This window comes from Phaethon aethereus (assembly GCF_964289735.1).
Source record: "Phaethon aethereus genome assembly, chromosome: Z".
NCBI lineage: Eukaryota > Metazoa > Chordata > Aves > Phaethontiformes > Phaethontidae > Phaethon > Phaethon aethereus.
The window spans coordinates 6,719,642-6,744,255 of NC_138577.1; the positions used below are offsets into that span (position 1 = coordinate 6,719,642).

Sequence of the window (24,614 nt, forward strand, 5' to 3'; positions counted from 1 at the left end):
AAGAGCAAGTTTTTGCAGTAGATGCTTTTTGGTCCTCAAAAATATCGCATAACAGTTAAAGGTGGGCAAATATCTTATTACTTGTCACATTCTTTAAATATACTAGATCTTTTAAGGGCGTAATCAGAAATCGATGCAGAGTTGCACTCTTTTGTTGTAAGATTTCACTGAATAATTCTAATGGGAGATTTTCACACTGGATGTCATTCAGAAACTTTTTGTTTTATTCTTCTCTTATTTATTTGGTCTGACCAGGTTGGTTAGATGAATCACTTGCTACTAGTATGACATACTTATAACAGTTTGTTTTTATTCTTTGCTTACATGGATATTTTCTGGATTAACAGCTCTTTCTCCCTCCCTTCAGTCCCAGTGTCCTTCTGAAGTTCTGTGGGGGAAAGACAGACAAGCAACAAACAAACCTTTTTTCAATATACCTGGTCCATTTCTGTAAATAAATGATGCAAACTGAATTAAAAGAGAATTGATCTGGGGGCAAACCTAACCTTCGAAAACTTCTCTGCTTTGCCATAAGCTTCACGAAGAACAAAGACTCTTAAAAGTTGTTGCTTATTTCACTTCTAATAGTATTAAATCTAAATCTAGCAAACTTGAAGAACATAGCATGAATATTTAAATCCAAGGCGGAAAGGAGGAGGTTGCCTGGTCTGTTTTTTTATTGTGTAAGATTCAAACAAGTGCTACATGGAATAACAAGCATCGTGATTCAGAAATGTGATCCGTTTTCTGTTTCTGGAGGCTCTGCTCCATTTGATTCCAACGACACAGCAACACCCAGAGGTACCAGGGCTCTTGAGCTTCACAAAACTGCTTCTGTCCAGGAAGGGAAACACAGAGAATGATACGGAGTTGGGAGGGGGCAGAGAGAGATTTTTATTGGAAGCTGTTAAAGTGGTTGCTATGAGACCTTCTCCAGCTAACACCGGCACAGCAGCGAGTGTGAGGCTGATAAATCATACCTCTTGTGTTATACCTTCCTTTCTGCCTTTCTGCTTTTTTTTTTCCTAACACAGCTTTTATAATTGTTTAACATCAGAGAAAGCACCTGCCAGTTGCTTTTTCTTCCCTTTTGCTCCCTTCTTCTGCCTCGTGCAAGATGGAGCTAGAAAATGAAACGATCAGCTCCTCCAGCAATTCTTCAGCAGGCTCCAGAGAGTACAAGGTGGTGATGCTAGGAGCGGGGGGAGTTGGCAAAAGCGGTAAGTTTGAGCAACAGCATTTTTGGGGGAAAGGGGTGAACCGGGAGTGTAAAGTTTACCGAACAAGAACATTTAATGAGGGGTTTCATTCCTCTTTCTCTTGCACATGGCTTGAATAAAAGACTATAATTCGTGACTGGGGCAATGAGTCAGCTTAATTGTTACAGACTGAAACGTTATAAGCCTTTTTAATTGGATATTTCTGTAACACTAACCTTGGCTCCGTTGTCTGTGAGGAGAGAGAGGTCAGGTCGCTGCTGTTAGTTTAACAGCCAGCCGTCATGTCGCTCCAGCACTTGCTGGATGCTTTGCTGGATAGTGTGGATGTAACTTGTTGGCCTGATGGTCCTTGTGCTCAGGCAGAAATGAAACTAGCTGCAAAGTCAGCTGTACAGTGCAAAGTGTGCAGGATGCCCTCCTGGGACTCTGTTTTCTTCCCCACGTATTCTTTTGACTTTTTTGCTGAGTGTCGTTGTGGCTCAGCTGGTGTTAGTCTCCTCTCCTGTCCGGACAGTTACAGAATGCATGTCTGAGTCTCACTTCAGGAGATAAGGTGGATTTGCAGCGTATTTTAATATCACTGTCCAGGGCTGGCAAGATATGCTGGTGTCTGACAATGGTATCTCTTTAGAGGAGTCATTATTTTCTCCAGAATATGTTTTCTTTTTCCCAGATATTATCACCTTTGATTTATTCTCACTGACACTAGCGTTCTCTGTTCTTAAAAAGACTTTGCTGAACGTGCAGTGTTTGTCTCAGAAGCCAGTGTATTGAGCTGGCCACACAACAAGCATTTGATTACATCTTCTGGAAATTCAAAAGAAAAAGATAAGAAGAAAACAAACAACAAAAAAAGGGATAATATGATATATCCAGGCTCGATTCCACAGAAATTTCAGGATAAATAGACTGTGACACTGAACTCTAATAATTATGTAGCTCAAATAAGTTTTATTTCTTATTCAAACAACAAGACAAGGTATAAATGCAAAAAATTAAATATTGGAAGTGGATATAATTTCCTCTCTGTATCCATAATCTCTGTTCTCTTGTTATGTTTGGCTTCAACTTCAGTGGCACATCTTTCAGTGAAAGCTATTTCCCATCGGTATTGCTTAACCAAGCAGACAATTCTTGCACAGATGTTATGCTATGAGCACTATATAAAACGGGAAAGAAGAAAATATTGGTTATCTCAGAGTAACTTTCTGCAATTTCAAATTACCCTTTCCATGGTAAAGCAGGTATCCAGGATGTGTCAGCTGGAACTTTCAGTAAATTGTCACTTTTTTTTTTTCCCCTGAGTGCATCCAAAAGATGGCAGCAATTTTTCCCAAAGATATTATTGTAAGAACAATGTAATTTTGAAGACTCATTCACAAAACCAAAAGATATTACTAGCTATACCATATTCATAGTATAACTGAATCATAACAGCCAAATTTTATATACACATTGACAAAATTTTAGAGTTCCCATTTACTATAAGAGTTTTAAAGCACAAATGAATTTTATTCAAATCTCCTTTTTCAGAAAACATTAGCTGTTGATTTCATGAGAATAAAGCCTTCAATTCTGTGGTTTACATAAGGGAATGATACACCTCCGAAGCCGAGGGCCACATAATTGTTCAGGAGGAATTGGGTGTCTGTATGGTCTAAAGAAATAAAAATAGGATGAAGTGGATAGCTGTGACATTTAATGGGATTAATGAAAACTTCCTGTTGTTTTCACAAAAGTGAAACTTGTGGGGGAAAAAAACCTGAGAATTCAGATTTTGGAAGAAAGGAGGTGGGCAGTTCCTCATTTGTTGGCTATGAGCTTCCAGTGTGGGATAGGCATGAAATATTTCACTAGAATCCTGAGATAGTCCAACTGATAGAATTCTGATAGAGATAAGGAGAAAATTATATTCCATAAATCATTAACTCATTCTGACTGTTGCATTGGCAGGATTAATTTACACTGGATTAAAAGCAGAAAAATACCTGAATGACTACTTTGATTCTCCAAGATGAGCTCTGCTTTCCTCTAATGACCTAGGTTCACTCTGTCCAGGAAATCATGAATTTAACCATAAAAAAAGGTCAGAGTAGAATAAAAATGAGAGATTAAAAAAAAGTTCAATTTCCAATTTAGAATTTCACACATAAGTGATATATAGGATGATGTGTTGATAATATCCTGGCTTCTTTCCCCTTCTTCTCTCTCCTCCTTTGCTTTTTAAGTCATGATAAAAACAGTTACAGCTGGGGTTAAGTTGCTGAGTGGGAAACCTCTTTTAGATGAAAGCCTTTCCATTCCTCATTTTCTTCAATATTAAATAATTCAGGTTTGGAAATATTTTTCCTTAAGAACCAAGCTGCAGAAATATTAGATTTCTTTTTGCCTTGGACGTAGTTCACTTCTAGAGATCCCCTGGGCATTTTGATCTTCTGTTTCCCACCCCCCTCTGCTCCCTTACTGTGTTGCTTCCCACTGTATGTATGGAGGTCTTTGCACTGAAAATCGCGTGCTCGTCGCGAGGGGCTGAGGGTGGTGATTGTATGTGAGGACAGGGAGGAGTGAGGAAGAGGACGCCAACAATGGAGGTTCTTTTGACATTGGTGTTTATAGAATATTTGCTTTGGGTTGTCAGGCTTGTCTCTTCAGCTCTGTGCAAGATGGCAAACAACCCAGAAGGATGGCCACCCTCTTGTTATTTGGGCTTTTCAGTGCAGTAGATATTTCACAGGAACTGGTAATAGAAGAAAACTCAGCACATCCAAGTCTGATACCCACCACGTTCAGAGTAATGATGTGTAAAAGGCAAATGCTTTAAGAATTGTTACTTAAGCATCCTCACGTTTCAAAATCAGTGCCAGGGGGGAAAAAAAAAAACTCTGCCACTATTTTATAGGAGGAAAAAACACCACATGGAACCCCAGAGTTTGGAACAAATAGGTAATAGTGGAGTTTAAATAAAATATACAAATCTATATGTATATTTTCTTGGGAATTGATTTCTGTACTGTAATTAGAGATTATACAGTCCCTAGAATGAGTTATCCCTTCTGAGACTTCTGAAAATAGAACTATTTTTGTTTTCAGAGCAATATGCTAATTTATTACTTTGTGTAGGTTGTGTCTGACATCAAGAACAGCTACACACTCTGCTGCAAGTTCAGACCAAAATTAGGCTAGAACCAGGAATTAAACTGAAATAAAAAAAAAAAATAAACAGAAATTTTCTAGGGACTCTCATTTGATTATAGTCCATACTGAAATGGCACATTTCTAAGGATAGTTAAATTTTAATAAAAAAAAATTTGACACTCGGTCTTCTCTGGTTCGATGACAAATCTCAGGTCAGCTCAGTACTGGTCAAACCTACCTCAAGTTGCCTGATGTAGGGTTTAAACCCTAAGAATCTTAGTGGTTTTGAAACAGGTTTTGCTTACAAATACCTTCAGAGATCTGCATGTGGACAATGAACCTAGTACTCTCATTGCCCCTAGTCTGATGCAGCTCAGACCTCTGGGTTTAGATCTATTTTTCAGCGTTACAAAAAATATACACAGAAGAGCCTCTAAATCCTGAGACCATGCATTACTGGCTTATATTTAGCAAACTAATTACACTAATAACAATAATTAACTCCAGTACACTCTGCAAAACATTAGCAATAACTAACCGAGGGGTTGTACAGTAACTACTAAAAAGAACAAACAAATTGATGTACCTGTGCAACTGAATGAAACAGAAAATCTCTGTCCAATGAAGAAACGTTATTATCTAGGCATCCTTCAAATGTTGATCAGATTTCTTCATAATCTAAATTTACGTGCATCTTTTTGGCTGAATGAAAATGTTAGTCTAGTTTGTTTTGGGTTTTTTCGTAATGCTAGTTAAAGTTGGTCTATTTAAGCGTGGAGATGATCTACTGTTATTCCTGGTAATAACATGAATTACATGTTTTTCCATGTAATTACATGGGAAAAAGTAACAAACGTGTGGGTTTTTTTAATCCCTGTTTTGTTTTTTTTTTTTATTCTAGGAATTGGATTAAATCATAGGATCATAGAATCGTAGAATAGTTTGGGTTAGAAAGGACCTTGTCAACCTCCCCACAGTGAGCAGGGACATCTGCAACCAGAGCAGGGTGCTCAGAGCCCCGTCCAGCCTGACCTGGGATGGTCCCAGGGATGGGGCATCCACCACCTCTCTGGGCAACCTGGGACAGGGGTTCACCTCCCTCAGTGTGAAAACTTTCTTCCTTCTATCTACTCGAAATCTCCCCTCTTTTAGTTTAAAACCATCACCCCTTGTCCTATGGCAACAGGCCCTGCTAAAAAGTCTGTCCCCATCTTTCTCCTCAGCCCCTCTCAGCCCTGGCAGCTGCAGGAAGGTCTCCCCGGAGCCTTCTCTGCTCCAGGCTGAGCCCCCCCAGCTCTCCCAGCCTGTCCTCCCAGCAGAGGGGTTCCAGCCCTCGGAGCGTTGCTGGGGCCTCCTCTGGCCCCGCTCCAGCATTTCCTTTTTTCCCATCACCAAAATAATCCCCAATTTTCTTTCATTTATGTGATCATCTGCCTTTTTCTGACTAGTTTTACCTCTTATTCTGTCTATATAAGAAAATTCCATGCCTATTCATTTCAATTATGTCCTCATAACAAGGTTCTGCAGTAAATAGAGAGAGGACCATGGAATATGTACTGAAGAATTGGCCCACTCCAGCTGTTTGTTAATCCCTTGGAGATAAATTAGCATATGATCCAGGCTACACTGGAAAAGGATGAAGAGCAAAGGTGGAGATCCCGCTGGTCTCAGAAGAGCTGAGGTTGAAAAGTACCATTTGGGTCTGCTGGTGCTGTCCTCATACCATCAGAAGGCTGAGTGTTGTAGAACACACTTCTGACCAAACACCTTCTCAGTAGGGGTTTCTTTTGGGGGGTTGGTTTTGGTTTTGGTTGTTGTTTTTGTTTTTCCCAATATGCTCTCCGGTACAGCCATGCTTGCCTACGTGCCTGGTAAGTGGATCGAAGGAAAAAGCTTGGCCTTCTGTTGTCTTCTGAGCCAAACCCATAGCCAGAATGAAGGTGGAGGATTAAGTTACTGCTTAGTATGAGTCAAGGTGAAAAAAGTAACTTTTCAAGTGTTTGGGCATGCTGTGGATTACAGTTAAGGCAAACCAAATTGCTTTTTTCTCCCCAAAGTCTACATGAGTATAGTTTTTGGTGTCTAATTTGGTACTGCTTCTCCTGTGACTGCACAAATACGCATCTTTTTTTAACTAGAGTAGAAATTGAGACGCCCAGTTAACAAAGACATACATCTGCATCCCCCTGAAAAGAAATGTTTGTTCCCTCATCATCCTCTGTCTGGAAAAAAGGTAATTTGGATTTTTAAGGCCAAATATAAGACCCTGGCAATTTCAGGGAAATACTTATTCAAATGAAGAAAAAGAATTTTAAAAGTGGGAAGGAAGAAAGGATATCTATTTGTTGTCCAGAGAAAAAAATCCTTGCATGGTAATAGTTCTGAAAACATAATGGTATTGATGAGTCAAAATTACATACAGATTCCCTTGGTCACTTCACACTACTGATTGTAACCTGTGATCAGCTGTGACCTGATGTGGAACTGTCAGTGCAAGGCTGGGAAAGGAAGAGAGGAGACGGCAGAATGATAACAGTGGTACAGCCCAAAAGACATCATAATACTTCTTGACAATTATGTATCCATGGAGAAAAAATCCTAACTGAACACTATAAGCCACCAGCTAAGTTTATCATGTCTGGGGTGCTGTAAACTAAATTGCAGTCCTAGTTCCAATGAAGAATTACATACATCATATACAGATCGAGGGTGGTGTAGGTTGTATTTTCTCCATGAAAAAAATATTTGTAGAGAAGGTGCACCAGTGCCAGACGACCAGAACCCTGGGTATGAGCAACTTCCAGTTTTTCCAGTAAACCAGATTATGCGCTGGAGACTTTATAAATGCAGAGGTCTGATATATTTGTGATCTTTGATGACAAAACTGTTCTTATGTTTCAGTTACCTTCACAGATAGGTCATGGAATTCGTTTCAAGCTCAATTTGGTGTAATTCCAACTTCTAGCCATTTTTTCTTTTATCACTCCTTTATTAACAACTTTGAAAAACTTACTTTTCTTACTTTCCTATCTGTTAATGTCTATAGCCAATGATCAATTCACACCTTGATCTTCTTTCTCTTCAATACATTGAGCATCTGAAACCTCACTCGTAGAAGTTTATTTTGCTGCTCAGAGCATTTTTTTTTCCTTAATTTGAGTGCCCTAGTATTTCCACATCATTTTCTGAATATGAATTCCAAAAATTGACATGCTATCTATTAGTGGCCTTACTAGAAGAAAGATTGCTTACTGATTTCCTCTTGACAGTCCTTTTTGTTCCTTTGAGAATAATGCATTCTTTTGTTCAGGTATAGTTCACAGAGATCACATACAGAGAAATATCTGCAATAACCCTTAAGTTACTTGCTCTTTCCCCCAAAGCAGTTACCTATGCTATCACATCTCTAGTGATGACCTGAATTCTGCATTTCCATATGTGTTATTTTGGAAGTATTTTGCTGGGTTGTTTGAAATTGATGACTCAAATCAGCTTCACCATTGAAGCTCATGACTCAAACAATTCCGGACCCACTTCCTATAGTCTTCATATATTTTTGTGTGTTTGTTATCCACTTGAAAGGATGAAACACATTGCTTATTCATTAATTTTCTCAACTATGGGCCGACCTTGTGGCCAAAATCATTTGCCTTGGGGAAATGGGTTAAAGATGTTTTCATTATTTTGCCAGTTCACGTAATTCAATGGCTGAAGGGGTGGTGGAATTCAGTTATGGCTTCTGCATTTAATAGGATGGTTTATGCGTGTGAGATGCCAAGTGGCTACTGAGAAAGCTGTTTGCAGTTCTGGTTTCTTCAATTCCAGAAGCTGTCTGATAAATAGGAGAGAGTTCAGAGAAGACCAACAGAGGTGATAGAAGGGCTGACGCAATATAATTTATGATGACAAATGACTATGTATTCAAATAGGTCTCTCAATCAGTAGTCCATGATTCTTTATTGTACAACTTGCATACGTATACAGTGATTTAATGTAAATGAGACTGGATGCAGCTGTGATGTGAATGGGTTGATCTAACCAGCTTCTCCCATCATGCATCCAGATGATGAATATCCACTTGGCTAAGGCTAGCGAGTGGGCTGGTCACTGTCTGTGCCACTTTGGCATGGGGAACAGAGAACTTACAATATTTATATTAATAAATATTAAGAAAAGAAGACATGTTTTCCAAAATTTGAGGAGGAAAGGGACCAGAAGATTAATCAGTTAAGTGGTAAAATTAGAATTAAAACATGTATAATTACAGATATATGAGATCTTCAGGCCTGACTTCCTTTGGCCAGTAAGAGCAGTATATATCCTTAAACATTTGCTTAAAAGCAAGATGGAACAGCTTGTGGAATAGTCTTTGAAAGGAACAGGTTGGTGAAAGTTCTGTTAGTCTAATTGGTTTACGCTAATTTACGATAGAAGAATACATTATAGAGACTGAGCATTAATAAGCAAATACATCTGAATAGAAAAAGCATTTACAGTTTTCAAACTCTTATAAAGGAGAAGGAATACTCTCATCCTCAAAATTATGAAATATGTTAAAAGTCATCAGGACTTGTGTCTGATGTGACATTACTAATGTGTAAAACAAGCATCTTTATGCTCAGACTGCTTAAGAGGGATCCTAAGGCTGGTCTCAAGACTGGACTTGTTTGTTGTGTACAAAAGAAGTCATTTATGTTGCCTCACACAGAGGCAAAGTACATCCTTTAGAGTGTAAAGGCTCCTGTATAACTGGAAACGCACTGAGGTGGCAACCTAACAGCAATGGCCACCTGATGTATATATTGGGGAGTGTAGATGGAAGGTAAGTAGACCTGTTAGCTCACCACTTGCAAAAAAAACTGTTCTGCTGATGGAAATGGGATTTATTGATTCAGGACCTTCATCTAAACCTCTTCCATGTGAACAATAATGTGGCGTGATTAGAACTCGGGGAAGGTTATATTAATGAATCTGCTTTTCATGGTGCTATTTAGTGGAAGAGGGCTTCCCTGACACAGCAAAGATTTCACTGAGATGTATACTGCGCAGCCTTTCCCATGCGTACTGCTTGCTGCTAAGAGACAGGAAACCTTCAGGGCTGTTCCTCAACGACAGGAATGGAACTGGCAAAGACCGTCCTGGTTTCAAGCAGACACAAATCTGCCATTTGAAATGCCCAGATTGAAGTCTCAGAGGAGGGAACAAGCACTGTTTCATGACAATGACTGGGCACTGTCGGTATCTTTGCTGTAAACAATCTGTTGAGACAGCCACAGGAACCGTTTCCCTTCCAAGCCACCCCTGCTGCTGCACTGAGCCATCTGCAGCATTTTCGGCACGTGCTATCTGGTAGAATTTGGATGAGATTAAATCCATTAGGGACGCTCTTGAAAGCACAATTAGGTAAGATTTTTTTTTTGTTCCTTCTGTTGCTGCTTTCATCTCTTTTCTTTCCATACATTCCATTTTAGTTCCTTCCATTCCTCTGGTAATCCTTTTCCACTTTTAATTTGTTCATTGACTTTAATTAGTCTTCCCTTTATGCCTGCGAGCCTTTAAATTTTTTTTTCCTAGAAGCTAGAAGACTCATCATGGTCACACAGCTCTATTGACAGGTATTGAATGTTACTAAAGCAATGTACAGGGTCCCAGTTTCAGAGGTCTTGCTGTCTTGAGAAGACACTTTGCTGCAAGCTATAGTGGTTTGCTAATACATTACCCGCCCACTAACCAGATCCTAGGGGACACAATGGCTAAACCCACTTTGTTTCAAGTTGTGTGGAGGATATGCAAAAGTGGTGTGTGTGGGGGAGTGTGTGGGTATAAAAGACCAGTGTGTTCGGGTCTGGGGCCTCCAATGTAAGAAGGACATGGACCTGTTGGAGTGAGTCCACAGGAGGGCTACGATGCCTCTCCTGTGAAGACAGGCTGAGAGAGTTGGGGTTCAGCCTGGAGAAGAGAAGGCTCCGGGGAGACCTTCTTGCAGGACTGAAAGGGGGCTTAGAAGAAAGATGGGGACAGACTTTTTACAAGGGCATGTAGTCATAGGGCGAGGGGCAATGGCTTTAAACTGAAGGAGGTAAATTTAGCTTAGCTGTAGGGAGGAAATTCTTCACTATGAGAGTGGTGAGGCACAGGGACAGGTTGCCCAGAGAAGTTGTGAATGTCCCATCCCTGGAAGTGTTCAAGGCCAGGTTGAATGGGCCTTTGAGCAACATGGTCTAGTGGAAGGTGTCCCTGCCCAGGGCAGGGGAGATGGAAACCAGATGATCTTTAAGGTCCTTTCCAACCCAAACCATTCTATAATTCTATGACTATCTCAAGAGTTGCCAAGTTGGGCTATTGTGAATCTGGCCTGCAAAAGAGGTATGTTTGCAACTCAGTTACCTGTTGTAAAGCAGTTTTATCTTTTCTTTAAGATAAAAAACAAGAACTAAGCTAGTTATTTCAGGGTACCCAAAGGTGGACCTACAAACGGTTATAAGTTTTAAAAATTAATTTCGTAAGCTTTTGCAAAATAAAAGCTGTAATCAGCTCAGACTGATGCATGTAGTTCTTCTTTAGCTTACACTGACTATAATTATGAGAAGAGCTGTTTTTTAATTTCTTTCCTTGCAATCTCATTGAAGCGCTATGCAGTTTTGTAATTCTGTAATTCTTGTCCATTTTCACACGCACAAAATAAAGCAACCCTAGCTGAAATTCATATTCTTTGCCAGATCCTGTGATTCCTTTAGTAACTTTACTACCCTACTACCTGCATGACAGCTTCTTGTGTTAGACGGAACCATTGCCGGCTGAACAGGATCTGCAGTGTCTTTACAGAAATACAAAATACGTACCATTGTTTCAGATTTTTACTTGGAATGTTCAAAATCAAGTATTGTCAAATTCCTGATTGTTTCAAATCAGCAGAACTCTGGATTCTTAAATCATGCAGAATGCCAGGCGCCCTGTAGCATTTCCCCTTCTCTATAATTTTGTCTGGAACGGTCTTAATTAGAAATTATATTCCTTTCTCAATAAAAAGTAATCATTAGATGTTTTCTACACTTCTTACTTGGGTTGCCCGGTGACAGGGTGATCTGTTGACTCATCGCTCACAGTGCACCAGAGGTCTGCTTCGTACAGTGTCTGACACTGCATGCAGCCAAAGAATGTATTCCTGGGCCTCATAAGGTCTCCTTATGCTCTAGAGACACTTTATTTCTCTACTGGGAATAGAGGAGAAGAAAGAGCAATCTATCACAGTAATCAAGTAGCTGCCCATGAGTTCCTGAAACATGGTGTCCTACGCCTGCCTTTCACATAAAGCAGTTTCGGTAGGTTTTCCAGTGTCTAATAATAGCTGTAAATTTGCACCATAGCCTGTCTGTCAGTGGGTACTCTGTTTACTGAGCTGTTTTTATAAAAGTGGAAGTCAAAAGACCCTTTTTTAAATCTTTCCTCCATGTAAGTTGACCAAGATGCTTAAAAGTTATTAAATGTCTGACAACAAAAAGTAGTAAATCACAGAAGCATCCACCTTTTTTCAGATAACATGCTCAAAATGACAATTGGCTGTGATATTTGAGGGTGGAGAAGTGGTTAGGAAAAAGGCAAAACAGAAGATACGAAAGAAAGAAACCAAGCAGTGGGAGGGGGAAATGTAAGAGAGGTGAACAACTAAGAAGAGAGAACAAGAAATTAGGAGAAAGAGAGGCATAGAAAAAAGATTGAGAAATCAGAAAACTATGCAAAGATGAGTAAAAGCACTGGTAAGGGAGTAAAGGGACAGAAGGAAGGGGCAGTAGTTCATCTTTCAAAGAACGTTGGTTTCAGATGCTGTCTTTTCATTGTGCTTATCCTACTAGATGCTACCGGCCCATGGTTATACCCCAACATCTTCCACTGCCCTTTTTTTCCCAACTCTTCAGCTGTTGTAGAAGCTTGCCTCAGCCATGGACAAGGCTGTGTAAATCTAACATTAATATAAATTTATGGGGCGCTTGGAAAAGTGGTACTTCTCCTGTGTGGTGTTCTTACAATGGTCCAGAACTGAGAGGAGTTTGTGGACCCCAGCCTTAGCGATGCCCAGCACCCAGCGAAATCAGTGGGAGGCCCAGCATTTGTCAGGCTCTTCTCTGTTCTTTGAAGAATTAGATCCATCCACACACCAAAATCTCAAATAAAATAATGAATCACAGTGGTACTAGAAAGATGTTTCGGTCAGTATACCAAGAAATAAAATTAAGTTCTGTTTTTCCCCAATCTTGGCAAAATCAATGCAAAGCAAAAAATATATGTATTTCTATATGTTTTCTCTTATTCTTTGTGACCCCACTGTTACCTTTGCTCTCATTCCCTATCTTTTACTGCTCATCACACTTGCCTATAAATAAAGAGCTACCTCCCTATAATCAAGTGTGGACAAACAGAGGCAGAAGGAAAAATAAAACCAAAACTCCAGTGACTATATACAGATTTAAATACACATATCATTGAAACATACATTTACTCTTTAAGGAAAATAGTTGTTAGTGCCAACGTGTTATTCAAAGAATTATAGAAAGCTCTGCAAAACCCAGTGGGAGAACCACTTCTAGTGATTAACAATGACAGTATATTTAACGAATAGAATTATTTGGTGATTTAAAACCTTTCTTCCTCAATGTCATTTATGTAAAATGAACTAGGGATCAAACTAGTTTGTGAAGCTGCATCATATGTTTCTAAAGCATCGATGTATGTGCTGGTTGAGTATTAGTATATCGTTTCAACTGTTAGTTAAACCAGTTTTGTATGTTGGGATAGTTTAGGGTGGTGTAATTCAAATATATGAATAAGCTTGTGAACGAAGTGTATTTCTCCTTGTCTATAAGCAGGAAAAATGCAGAAATTAAAATTTTTGTTCCAAGAAATTTTAACTGTTCCCTTCCTTGACTCTAAGTATCTCAAATAAAGTTGATAAAGATCGTAGGCAGTGAATACCGGGTTGGAATTCATGGGTATATAGCTTTGGCACCACCGATGTTAATTTAGCCAGAACAAATAGCAGGATGTGGATTGGGAACAGATTAGATAAGCTGTAGTAGACATGATTGCTCAGGAAACGACCGAGATGGACAGAATACCAGCTTGCACTGTGATGAAGGTTCCTGAGGGAATCAAAGGTTTCCCTGGCTCACAGTTCAAGTTCAATGCAGTGGACAAATACCATGAATAATTCTTTTCAGGTTTAGTGCATAACAGGTTGCTAAAAAATCATTAAAAGGTTGGTGATAAAATTACTTGCTTCTGAGTTCTAATTCCTTCCTCCCACTTTTCTCTCTTTTTTCTTGCAGGGTCTCCCTTCAAGCATATGGTAGAATTTATGAGGGATGTGGGAAATGTAAAATACCGCCTGTTTATGTTAGTACAGTGTGTGGAGCCCATGCTATCTTTCAAAATTCTTTTTAACTTTCTCATAAACTTACTTTAAGTGTATTTACTGCTAATAAAATGTTTTACCAGGAATACGGCAGTGTTGAAGGGCTTAGATTGATAATCTATTGTGAAATAGGTTTTTTGTTCTAATTTAAGTTTTTTTATATTTCTTATTTATTTCTATATTTATATTAATTTCAGGATGTTTAACATATGCTGAGTTTCCCATAATGTCACAGTGTTAAAAATGTACCTATCTTCAGAACCATCTCTAGCTAAACCGATAACCAAATACATATTTGTTTACTTTAGCACTGGAAAACCAAGATAGGATGGGCCTTGTTCCATCGGTGTCTTCTGTGTCACATCTGTTCAGCTCAGTGAATTCTGTCAGTACCCTGGCGTTTAAAAGAAGAGCTGAAAAGAGAGTGGAAATGCAATTTGTGTTCTGTGCTGCCTCACGTAACACAAAGAAAACTGGCAGCTTAACGCAGACTCTTTGCTTGACCTTAGCAGCGGAGCAGAAAGAATACAGCTCTTTTTTCTTATACCGAGAGTTCCATCGAAATCAATGCATCTTAACGGGGAAGCCACTCACACCAGGGTAGGTGGGGAGGGAAACAGGGAATAATTATGCAGCTGAAGAGAGAAACCTGCATTTGTTCCTGATTGTCTCTTTGAAATTACCGTAGAATGCCTTGACCCCTGCTTTCTGCCCTACCCTCTCAAAGGTCTTTATTAAAATGGTTAAATGGGATGGAGCAGAGAGAGGGGAAGAGTAGGAATTACTCTAGTAATTTCTGTAGGTTTGAGGAGATGTATCAAATAGTGTTGCGTCTCGCAAATATTATAACAGAATTTATAACAAAATTTGAAGGACAAAGAACCTCAAGCGTGTCTCAACTTTGATACATTATGGAAGAGAAGAGCTAACAGGATAAATGTTCCTGGTTAAAAAAAGTTCCTAAAATTTAAGACATAAGTCTTTGGGTAAGAAATTATGGTGGACTGACCCCAGCCAACAGCCAGACACCCACCCAGCCACTTGCTCATGCTTCTGTCCTACAGGAAAGAGAGAAAGGGGAAGGCAAGAAGAGTTGTGGCTTGAGATAACAGTTTAATAGCTGAAGCAGAAGCTGTACACACAAGCAAAGAAAAATAAAGTATTTCTTCACTACTTCTCATTGACTGGCAGATTTTTAGCCAGTTCCTGAAAAGGAGGGGGCCGGCACACGGAGCGCTTACTTGGGAATACAAGTGCCATAACCACGACTGTCCCCGCTTCCTCCTGCTTTCCTTGAGCTTTTATTTCTGGGCATGATCTCACATGATACAGAAAATCTCTTTGGCCACTTTGGATCAGCTCTCACGGCTGTGTCTCTTGCCGGTTCCTTGCCTACCCATAGCCGACTCGCTATGGGCAGACTGTGAAAAAGAAAAAGCCTTGATGCAGTGCAAGTGCTATTCTGCAATAGCCAAAACATTGGTGTGTCATCAACACTGCTCTAGTCACAGACCCAAAACATAGCACCATACAGGCTGCCGTGAAGAGAATGATCTCCCTCCCAGCCAGACCCAATGCAACAATTTATAGTCTGAAAAGGACTGAAGGAGATTTAATTTTTCTTTGCAGTTTGTGCCTCTGACATCGTCTTTATATTTATTAACCTTACGTTGATACTGCTGTAGTCTTCTGTTTTGCTGAATTGCTGTTGGAGGCCACGAGGCAGTGGGGGCCATCATGTTTTTCCTTCTCTTTTCTCCTTGCTTATAATTTGACTGTCGAAAAACTCTCTGTTGTTTCTTTGTTTCCTCACTTTTCTCAGAAACATCTTGGAATCTAACTACCGATGGGCATCTTGGCGGCATGGAGGTATTTCTGCTGTACGCCCTGCACATGGATGGGTTACTTGTAGGCCCTCTCTGCAGTACACACACAGGGGTTTAGAAACATTTGCAGTCCAGGTGCTCACACGTTCCTGGGGAGTACCACGGAATCCACCCGAGCCTTACAGTTAGGTGCTAAAGTACTCACAGAGTTCTTGTAGCTTTTTCACACAAGAGGAAATCTATGGCATGTCACAGTTTTTTTTGCAGTTGAAATGAGGAATGCGGTACTATAGCAGCGTTACATCATCGGGGTGGCCCCTGGTGTCAGCGCAGGCTGGGGGTGAAGGGATGGAGAGCAGCCCTGCCGAGAGGGACTTGGGGGTCCTGGGGGATGAAAAGCTGGACACGAGCCGGCAATGTGCGCTCCCAGCCCAGAAGCCAACCGTGTTCTGGGCTGCACCCAAAGCCGCGTGGCCAGCAGGGCGAGGGAGGGGATTCTGCCCCTCTGCCCCGCTCTGGGGAGACCCCCCTGCAGGGCTGCGTCCAGCTCTGGAGCCCTCGGCACGGGAGAGACATGGACCTGCTGGAGCGGGGCCAGAGGAGGCCCCAGCAACGCTCCGAGGGCTGGAACCCCTCTGCTGGGAGGACAGGCTGGGAGAGCTGGGGGGTTCAGCCTGGAGCAGAGAAGGCTCCGGGGAGACCTTCCTGCAGCTGCCAGGGCTGAGAGGGGCTGAGGAGAAAGGTGGGGACAGACTTTTAGCAGGGCCTGTTGCAGTAGGACAAGGGGTGACAGTTTTAAACTAAAAGAGGGCAGATTTAGACTAGATCTAAGGAAGAAACTTTTCACACTAAGTGTGGTGAACCCCTGTCCCAGGTTGCCCAGAGAGGTGGTAGATGCCCCATCCCTGGGAACATCCCAGGTCAGGCTGGACGGGGCTCTGAGCAACCTGCTCGATTGTGACTGCTACACGGATGATGTGTAACAATCAGATCACCGGTATTGTTATTGTGTCAGCGGATGCATACGCTGGTGGAAGTCAGAAAGACATTGCAGACGTAATAACTGTGTAAATGCAAATATCTTTCTGGTCTAAGCTTCCTAATCCCCTGACACTGCAACGTGGGGCCACATTGCTACTAATTATCTAGTGGCAAAAACTTGCACTGGAACACAGAATCTTAGCCTGTTATCTGATTTCCATATTTTATACTGTGTTTTGTGGTCTAGTGTATATCCCATCTCTCTGCTTCTGTTTCCCATCTGTAAAATGAGACCAGAGATATTTGCTTTCCTTTGTATGTAATAAGCTTTTTGACCTTCAAATGCAGAATACTTCTTGAAAGCTATTAAATGATACGACTTAATAGGTACTTAAGCCACAAGGGGTCATCATGTGCGGCACAGTTCTGTGAGTGGTGCTGGGTGACAAGTTCTTTGAACTTTATGTAGCAATTTCTTCAGAGTCCATGTCACCTCAATAAGAAAATTAGGATTAAGATGATAAACACTAAGATAACTTCTGTGAAGATGTCACAACTAGACATAATGCTTCAAGGAAAGAGGGTCTATAATACGTTTTGGTAAGCTAAGCAATCAGTGAAATTAATGTGTCTCTCCTCAAACAGAAGAAGGACTGTGAATGCCTACTTGCTACTACTACCGAATTACTAAACAGATGGGGAGGCAGTGTCAGCTGCTTCTCGGACATATTTTGGGCAGGGCCCAGCATTATTCCTCTTGTCTGAGAATTCCTCCCAAACTGATAATCCAAAAGAGAAATTATAGTTTATTTTAAACCTTGATAGACTTAAATGTGAAAAACCTAATTAGGTGTTCAAGATTCAGGCAGCTCTGGGATTTCCCAGAAAGAAGCATCCAGGAGACTCTGTGGGGAGAAACATAGGTAACAGTGTTAAAATTAAACTTGCCTAATTTCAGCTTCTGAAAACATTATCTGAGTCTAAATATGAAGGCTCTTTCTACAGTCAACGGAGCGAGGTGGACAATTCTAGAGATACTTAATGCTTTCCATTGTTTGAGAAGCTTGGATGACTAGGCAACTAGGATGATTAGGTGCCAAAGGATAGGTGGTAATAACCAGAATTCAAATGTTGGTAGAGGTGGATGTAACTGATGTGGAGAGTCTTTGAACACAGTAAATTGTTGTATTCAGAATTTATCCGTTTCCTGTTTTTTTACAGAAGATATATATGACGGCTTCAGTTAAATTTGTTTTGAAGATACTTTTCCTCTGTTAAAATACTCTATAATTTCAGTGATGAAAATGCTTCCCTTTAAATGGAAAATGTAAATTTCAATTGAAATTGTAACTGAAATAGTCTACTGGTCAGTGTTGCGTGGGTGTGTTGATCTGCTGGAGGGTAGGAGGGCTCTGCAGAGGGATCTGGACAGGCTGGATCGATGGGCAGAGGCCAACTGTATGAGGTTTAATAAGGCCAAGTGCAGGGTCCTGCACTTCGGCCCCAACAACCCCATGCAACGCTACTGGCTTGGGGAGGAGTGGCTGGAGAGCTGCCCGGCGGAAAGGGACCTGGGGGTGCTGGTTGGCAGCCAGCTGAACATGAGCCGGCAGTGTGCCCAGGTGGCCAAGAAGGCCAACAGCGTCCTGGCCTGTATCAGCAATAGTGTGGCCAGCAGGAGCAGGGAAGTGATCGTGCCCCTGTACTTGGCACTGGTGAGGCCGCACCTCGAATCCTGTGTTAAACTTTGGGCCCCTCCCTGCAAGAAGGACATTGAGGTGCTGGAGCGTGTCTAGAGAAGGGCAATGAAGCTGGTGAGGGGTCTGGAGCACAAGTCTGATGAGGAGCGGCTGAGGGAACTGGGGTTGTTCAGTCTGGAGAAGAAGAGGCTGAGGGGAGACCTTATCGCTCTCTACAACTACCTGAAAGGGGGTTGTGGTGAGGTGGGTGTTGGCCTCTTCTCCCAAGTAACTAGTGATAGGACAAGAGGAAATGGCCTCAAGTTGCGCCAGGGGAGGTTTAGATTGGATATTAGGAAAAATTTCTTCACTGAGAGGGTGGTCAGGCATTGGCACAGGCTGCCCAGGAGGTGGTGGAGTCGCCATCTCTGGAAGTGTTCAAAAAACGTGTGGATGTGGCGCTTCAGGACATGGTTTAGGGGACACGGTGGCGCTGGATTAATGGTTGGACTTGATGATCTTGAAGGTCCTTTCCAACCTAGTGATTCTGTGATCCTGTGATTCTGTGATTCTGTGTCTTCCTCAGACATTAATCTACTGGTTATGTGAGACTTTTTCAGTCCCCTGTCTAAAGAGCTTGTTTCTTTTAGCTCATGCAGATTGGTGAATTTAACTTTGTAGTTCCCTGTGCTAATATCAATGCTGGCCAATACAGTAGCCTTCAACATGCCCAGAGGTGAAGTTTACAATTGTGTTTCACTTTTATTAAAGCAAGTTAGATTTATGACTTCTCTGTTTTCAGTGAGGCAAACAGTAAGTCTTCTGTCCTCCTGCAATCTTTTCATCCATTTTTCATCTGAAACAATTTAGCTTCTACACATGACAAAACTGTGAATCAGTTATTATTTAGAGAGTGATAATTGTGTCTGCAGTAGGTACCTTATATTTCTGTAGACTACTTTACAAAACGTATGTTACTGCAAATTCCTTTAAGGATCTCATAACGGAGAAGCATCATCACAGACTACATCTCTGTAAGGAATACCTCTAATCACAATGTAGCTAATTTTTCCAGAAATGTAGAATTGAAGGTAGCTGACAGGATGCAAGGCTTTGCTTTGGTTGCATTCAGGCAGAGAATTCTTACCAGTTAGGTACTTGATATTCATAGTTTCACTGAAGCAAGTTAAGTCAACAGTTTCAAAATGGTATCACCATATTTAGAGAGTTTGGTGAACGATGAGTCAGTGCTTCACGGAGCAGACATATCTTCAGACATCAACATCACTTTGTCTGCTCTGCTTCTCGCTTTCGCTGGCACTTGCTCTTGATTGATCTCTTGTTCTGTGCCGCTTGATTCATGACGATCAGTGATCCAAGGGCATGAAAAATTCATCCCAAGCCAACAAATACTTTGTAGTTTATGATATTTCTTTCCCTTTGGATTCGAGCCAATTAATTCCTCCAGAGAGCAAAAAAACTTATGGAGTATGGCAATTCTGGCATTTCGGTGGAGAGAGCAAGTACAACTGTGTGTCTCCATTCTCTCATGCAAGAATAAAGATTAGCTGAATTACCTAAATAATGACAAAAAGTAATCCATCTAAGGGACTGGGTTGTGCAAAGGAATTTATTTCTGCCTTGATGGTAAGTACCAATTAACACTATGTAGTAAATTTCAACAAAGATGTATAGACCTATATTAACAACAATTTTCTTTTTAAGGAAAATTGCCATTTCAAACTACTTATCTTACTTAGATAAATAAATTCCAGCCTATCTTGGTGTTGATGTACCTTTATTTATTACGGTACCTATTCATCTCTGTTAAAATTTGATTTTCCACAAGCAGAATGGCTCTGTAAACGTGTACTTCTCTCTAAACTTGCAATTGAGATCCATTTTTTTAATCAGAGTTTTCAACTAAAAGAACTGGAGTAGTGTTATGGCTGTAGACACTTTGGAGAATCAAAATGAAAACTATATAATCAGCCATTATCAGGTCAAAGAAATGCCTATAGAGCTCACAAGTCGCAGGACAGAGTCTTATCCCCACGATTACCTTTCCTCTCTCAGAATGGGAGTCCAATTTGCACATAATCAGACCTAGAAAATGTGGTATTTGATAAATGCTGTCTGATGCCTTTTATGTTACCTCCTGTAAGACAAAGTGGCACCTGAAACAATCAAACAGACAAATGAAGTGAGAACTTTGCATAAGAGGTAGGTGATATGTAATTTAAACTATCTAGTGGCTGACTACAATAATTGAGATGAACAAATTACTTTCCTGAAAACAAGTGGTGGAGTATTCTCGTGCAATATGAGTAAATAGCTAGTGCACATGTGTCAGAGCTGAACATGTGGTGCATAACTGAAGTAAGGGAGTCCAAATCATGCACCTGCTTGTTCCTAGACTCTCATTACTTCACCTCCTTGTCCGTGATTTTCTCTGTCTCAACATATTCAGGTTAAACAGATAAAGCTGCTCAGATTTTTTCTATTGTGCGAAGAAGAGGTATTTTCTCTTTACTTTTCAAAAGCTGTGTCATATTACGATGCTTGTGTCACTGCAATATAGGACAGCTCTTGGCAGGTTCTTTTGCCTCATACTACATCTTTAATGCAGTCAGACTTTGACAGACTTGTGCAGGAAGCCATATTTATTGCTAGGCTCCAAAAAGGATTATCCTTATCCATACCAGTCAAATTGGTCATACAGGCTCAGGTTTCTATGCAATGACCTATATTTGAAACTCTGCCTGTATCTGAAAAGACCTTTTTTTGAATTCTCAGCGGTAGATCCGTACTGTCAATGAATTTCTTGACTGTGTTCGATGCACCCCAGGATGCGGTTTGCCCTCTTGGCTACCAGGGCACGCCGCTGACTCGTATTGAGCCTGCTGTCAACCTGCACTCCCAGATCTCTTTCCGCAGGGATGCTCTCAAGCCACCCCTCTCCCAATTTACACTTGTGTCCAGCGTGACTTCGTCCGAGGTGTGGAATCTGGCATGCGTTCTTGCCAAGTTTCATCCCACTAATGAATGGAGCCCAATGCTCCAGTCTATCTAGACCCCTCAGAAAGGCCTCTCATCCCTAAAGAGAGTCAACCAAGAAGGATCTTCCTGTAGTGTCAAGAATTTGGTCTCTATTTCTCCACTAGACACCATCATAACAATAAATAATAAAAATTAAATGGATTTAAGTAGTAATTTGCTGGATTTCTTGCTCTGTGGCCACTATTTGACCAATCATAGGTATTTCCCTGACCTGCTTTCTATATCTATTCCTGGCTAACCGTATCAGTCCCTGACATTCACTGCGTAACCAGAGCTCAGGAAGAAACACGTCAAAGCTGAGGCCCTCTAAAATGGGAGTAGCATTGAGAAAGGTATTAGCATTTCTTCTTGACCATCGTCACCAGATAAAGCTACTTAGCAAAAAGATAGCCTGAAGGAGATCAAGTGTGCGTGCTGTTAAACAGAGTGAGTAAATGGGTTTCCAGAAGGCTCCAGGCAAGAGAAATGCAAACCACCTAGCCTTTGCAAGCCTCCAGACTCACAGCAGACGATGCCTGCTCCAAATCTCATTCATCAGCACATTGATACAACCACAAAACACGTGGAGAACATTAGAGTCAAGAAGGTCCCTTTATGAGATAGAGATTACTACTGTCAAGTCTCTTGAAATGTATAAAAATAAGCTAAAGCTGAATCTCTGATAAATATTGTATGTTTCAAAACTGATGCACAGTTGCTCCAAAACCAGCTCTTTACAAAAATCAATTCAGTAATTGCAAAAGGCATAAAAATGCACTGTCTTATCATTATCCACTTGAGAATATCAGACTTTGAAAGGAAGGCAAAAAGAAACAAACTCTGAGAGTAATTCTTTTATAGCAATAATCTAAAGAATCAATAATATGACACTCCATGTTAAAGAATAAATTGAAAAGGAGACTATCCTCTTCCGAGTATTCTGTGAGTGGCTGGATCAGTCTGACTGAATGTCTGAGAAATGATTTGGTTGATTTTCCTTTATATTTACATAAACATGTGGTTGACATGTTGGTCTTCCGACACCAGCTGAAGATAGTGGTCAGATTCATGTAGATTCAACTATAGGGTTGTGAACAAAGATGTAATGCTCACCTTCTCCGTGTTTAACTATACCAAAAGTTTTACTAATCTGTTTGCATGTATAATTACTCTTAATCTTTCCTCAGTTCTCAGGAGTTTTTCCCATGCAGCAATAAATATGCAACAGAAATATTACAGGATTTTGTTACTGTCCTTTGTACACTGACACCAGATAGGAAATGAGTTCCAAGCTTATGTGAAATTCATATATCTTCAAAAGTCTCATTTCTCTTTTCTTTCTTCATAAGTTGTATAAAAATGTTGAAGAATCTCAGCTTGGTATAAGTACCTGGAAGTAAAAGGACGAAAATTTGTCCAGCATGAGAACACAACACCACAGCAAAATGACAATTCAGTCACTGAGAATTCATTTTGATGGGTAATGTGATGAAGTCCACTTAATATTTTCAAAAGGTTTTAGCATCAGATTCCCTAGTTAGGAAAGAACTGACCTCAATTTAGGCATATTTTATGCTGGATAATGTTGAGAATTCTAGATTTCTTGAACTGGGATGTCGTGTCCTTATTCAAAATCTAACGAATCAGGACATGGTTTAGTGGGCCATTGAGTGATCTTAAATGTCTTTTCCAACCTTAATGATTCTGTGATTTTGTGATTCTGTGAATCAGTGGAAAAAACCCTACAGATTTCAGCAGGCTTTGGATAAGGTGTTACTGTGAGACGTTATCTTCTGATAGAATGGATATTATGTAAGAAAACAACTTTCAGTCATGAAATGAAAATGTTTTACATTAGCTGCCACCACTTTAATATATAGTTTCTATGCTGTCAGTTCTCTGCAGTTTAAGAGATGGTCAAACTGTGGTCTTAGACTTTGTGAGAAGCTGATCTCTTTTCCTTTCCTTTTCCAAGGTACATAATGGTAGGAGAAAGGGGAGTGGAAAATGGAAGTATCATGGTGGGACTGTAGTTTGAAGAAACCTACAAGAGTGCAGAATAAAGTTGAACGTAATAATAGATTAAAAATACAAGAGGTAGTATTTCTTAGTATTCACATAAGAAACAAATCTCTCAGTAGAGGTTAAGGAGGAGGGAGCAATTCCTGCCATGTGTCCATTAGCATCAGTAGATCCTGCTTTTGATTTTAGGTTGCCCTGGTTTCAGCCAGGATGGAGTTATTTTTCTTCACAGAAGCTCGTGTGAGGCTGTTTTGGATTTGGGATGAGAAACTGTTGATAAGGTGCTGATGTTTTGGGTTGTTGCTCAGCAGTCAAGGACAGTCCAGCTTCTCGTGCTGGGCTGCCAGGAGAAGGCTGGGGGTGCACGGGGAGCTGGGGGGGGGGACACAGCCAGGACAGCTGACCCAGGCTGGGCAGAGGGACATTCCATACCATATGACGTCATGGTCAGTATATAAAGCGGGGGAAGAAGAAGGAAGGGGTGGAGGTACGTTCAGAGTGATGGTGTCTGTCTTCCCAAGAGACTGTCACGCGTGAGGAGCTCTGCTGTCCTGGAGATGGCTGAACCCCCGCCTGCCCATGGGGAGCGGGGAATGGATTCCTTGTTTTGCTTTGTTTGCGTGCGCGGCTTTTGCTTTACCTGTTAAACTGTCTTTATCTCAACCCATGAGTTTCCTCACTTTTACCCTTCCGATTCTCTCCCCCGTCCCACCGTGAGGGAGTGAGCGAGCGGCTGCGTGGGGCTTGGCTGCCGGCTGGGGCTAAGCCACGACATAGGTACAACAATATACAGTCCACTTGAATTAAGCACTTAAGAGATTTCTGTGCAGGTATAGTCTTCGGGGGAAGAGATGACCCAGGTCCAATACTTAAGCCAATGGTTACCCTTGTATCTGAATAAAGCCCTGGAGAGCCAGGTCTATTCTTAATGTAACAAAGAAAAGTCAGCAATTACATGGAGAAAAAAAAATAAAATAGGGATTTAAAGAAGATTTCAATGGACAAATTGAATTAAATTCTAATATTTGCTCTTTTTTAATCTTTCTAAAGACTAGCTAGCCTCATGTATTCATAACAGCATTTAAACAGTTCAGCTACAGCATAGTTTGGTGAGCTACTACATTGCCCTGAAAAGGTTATTTAATAATAAGTATTTTTTCTCCTTTGTCTTTATACACAGATTTGTTAAATGGAGAATATAGACGTTTACCAAACCGCTAGGAAAACGTTTCACCTTAGCAGCACATAAATATAGCACATCATATATGACATCATCCATGTTAATTGTGATTTTGGCATTCTG

General features: G+C 40.8%; 1 protein-coding gene across 1 annotated transcript in view; it reads left to right on the forward strand.

Annotated features, from left to right (window-relative positions):
* Positions 1–1,117: 1,117 nt before the first annotated feature.
* The window catches only part of RIT2 (Ras like without CAAX 2), a gene marked incomplete at both ends in the record, with an annotated part of 193,576 nt that continues 170,079 nt past the window's right edge, over positions 1,118–24,614 (forward strand). The window contains one exon of the mRNA XM_082013523.1: positions 1,118–1,220. Within this exon, the coding sequence (XP_081869649.1) occupies positions 1,118–1,220 (103 nt within the window). The remainder of the gene's footprint in view (positions 1,221–24,614) is intronic.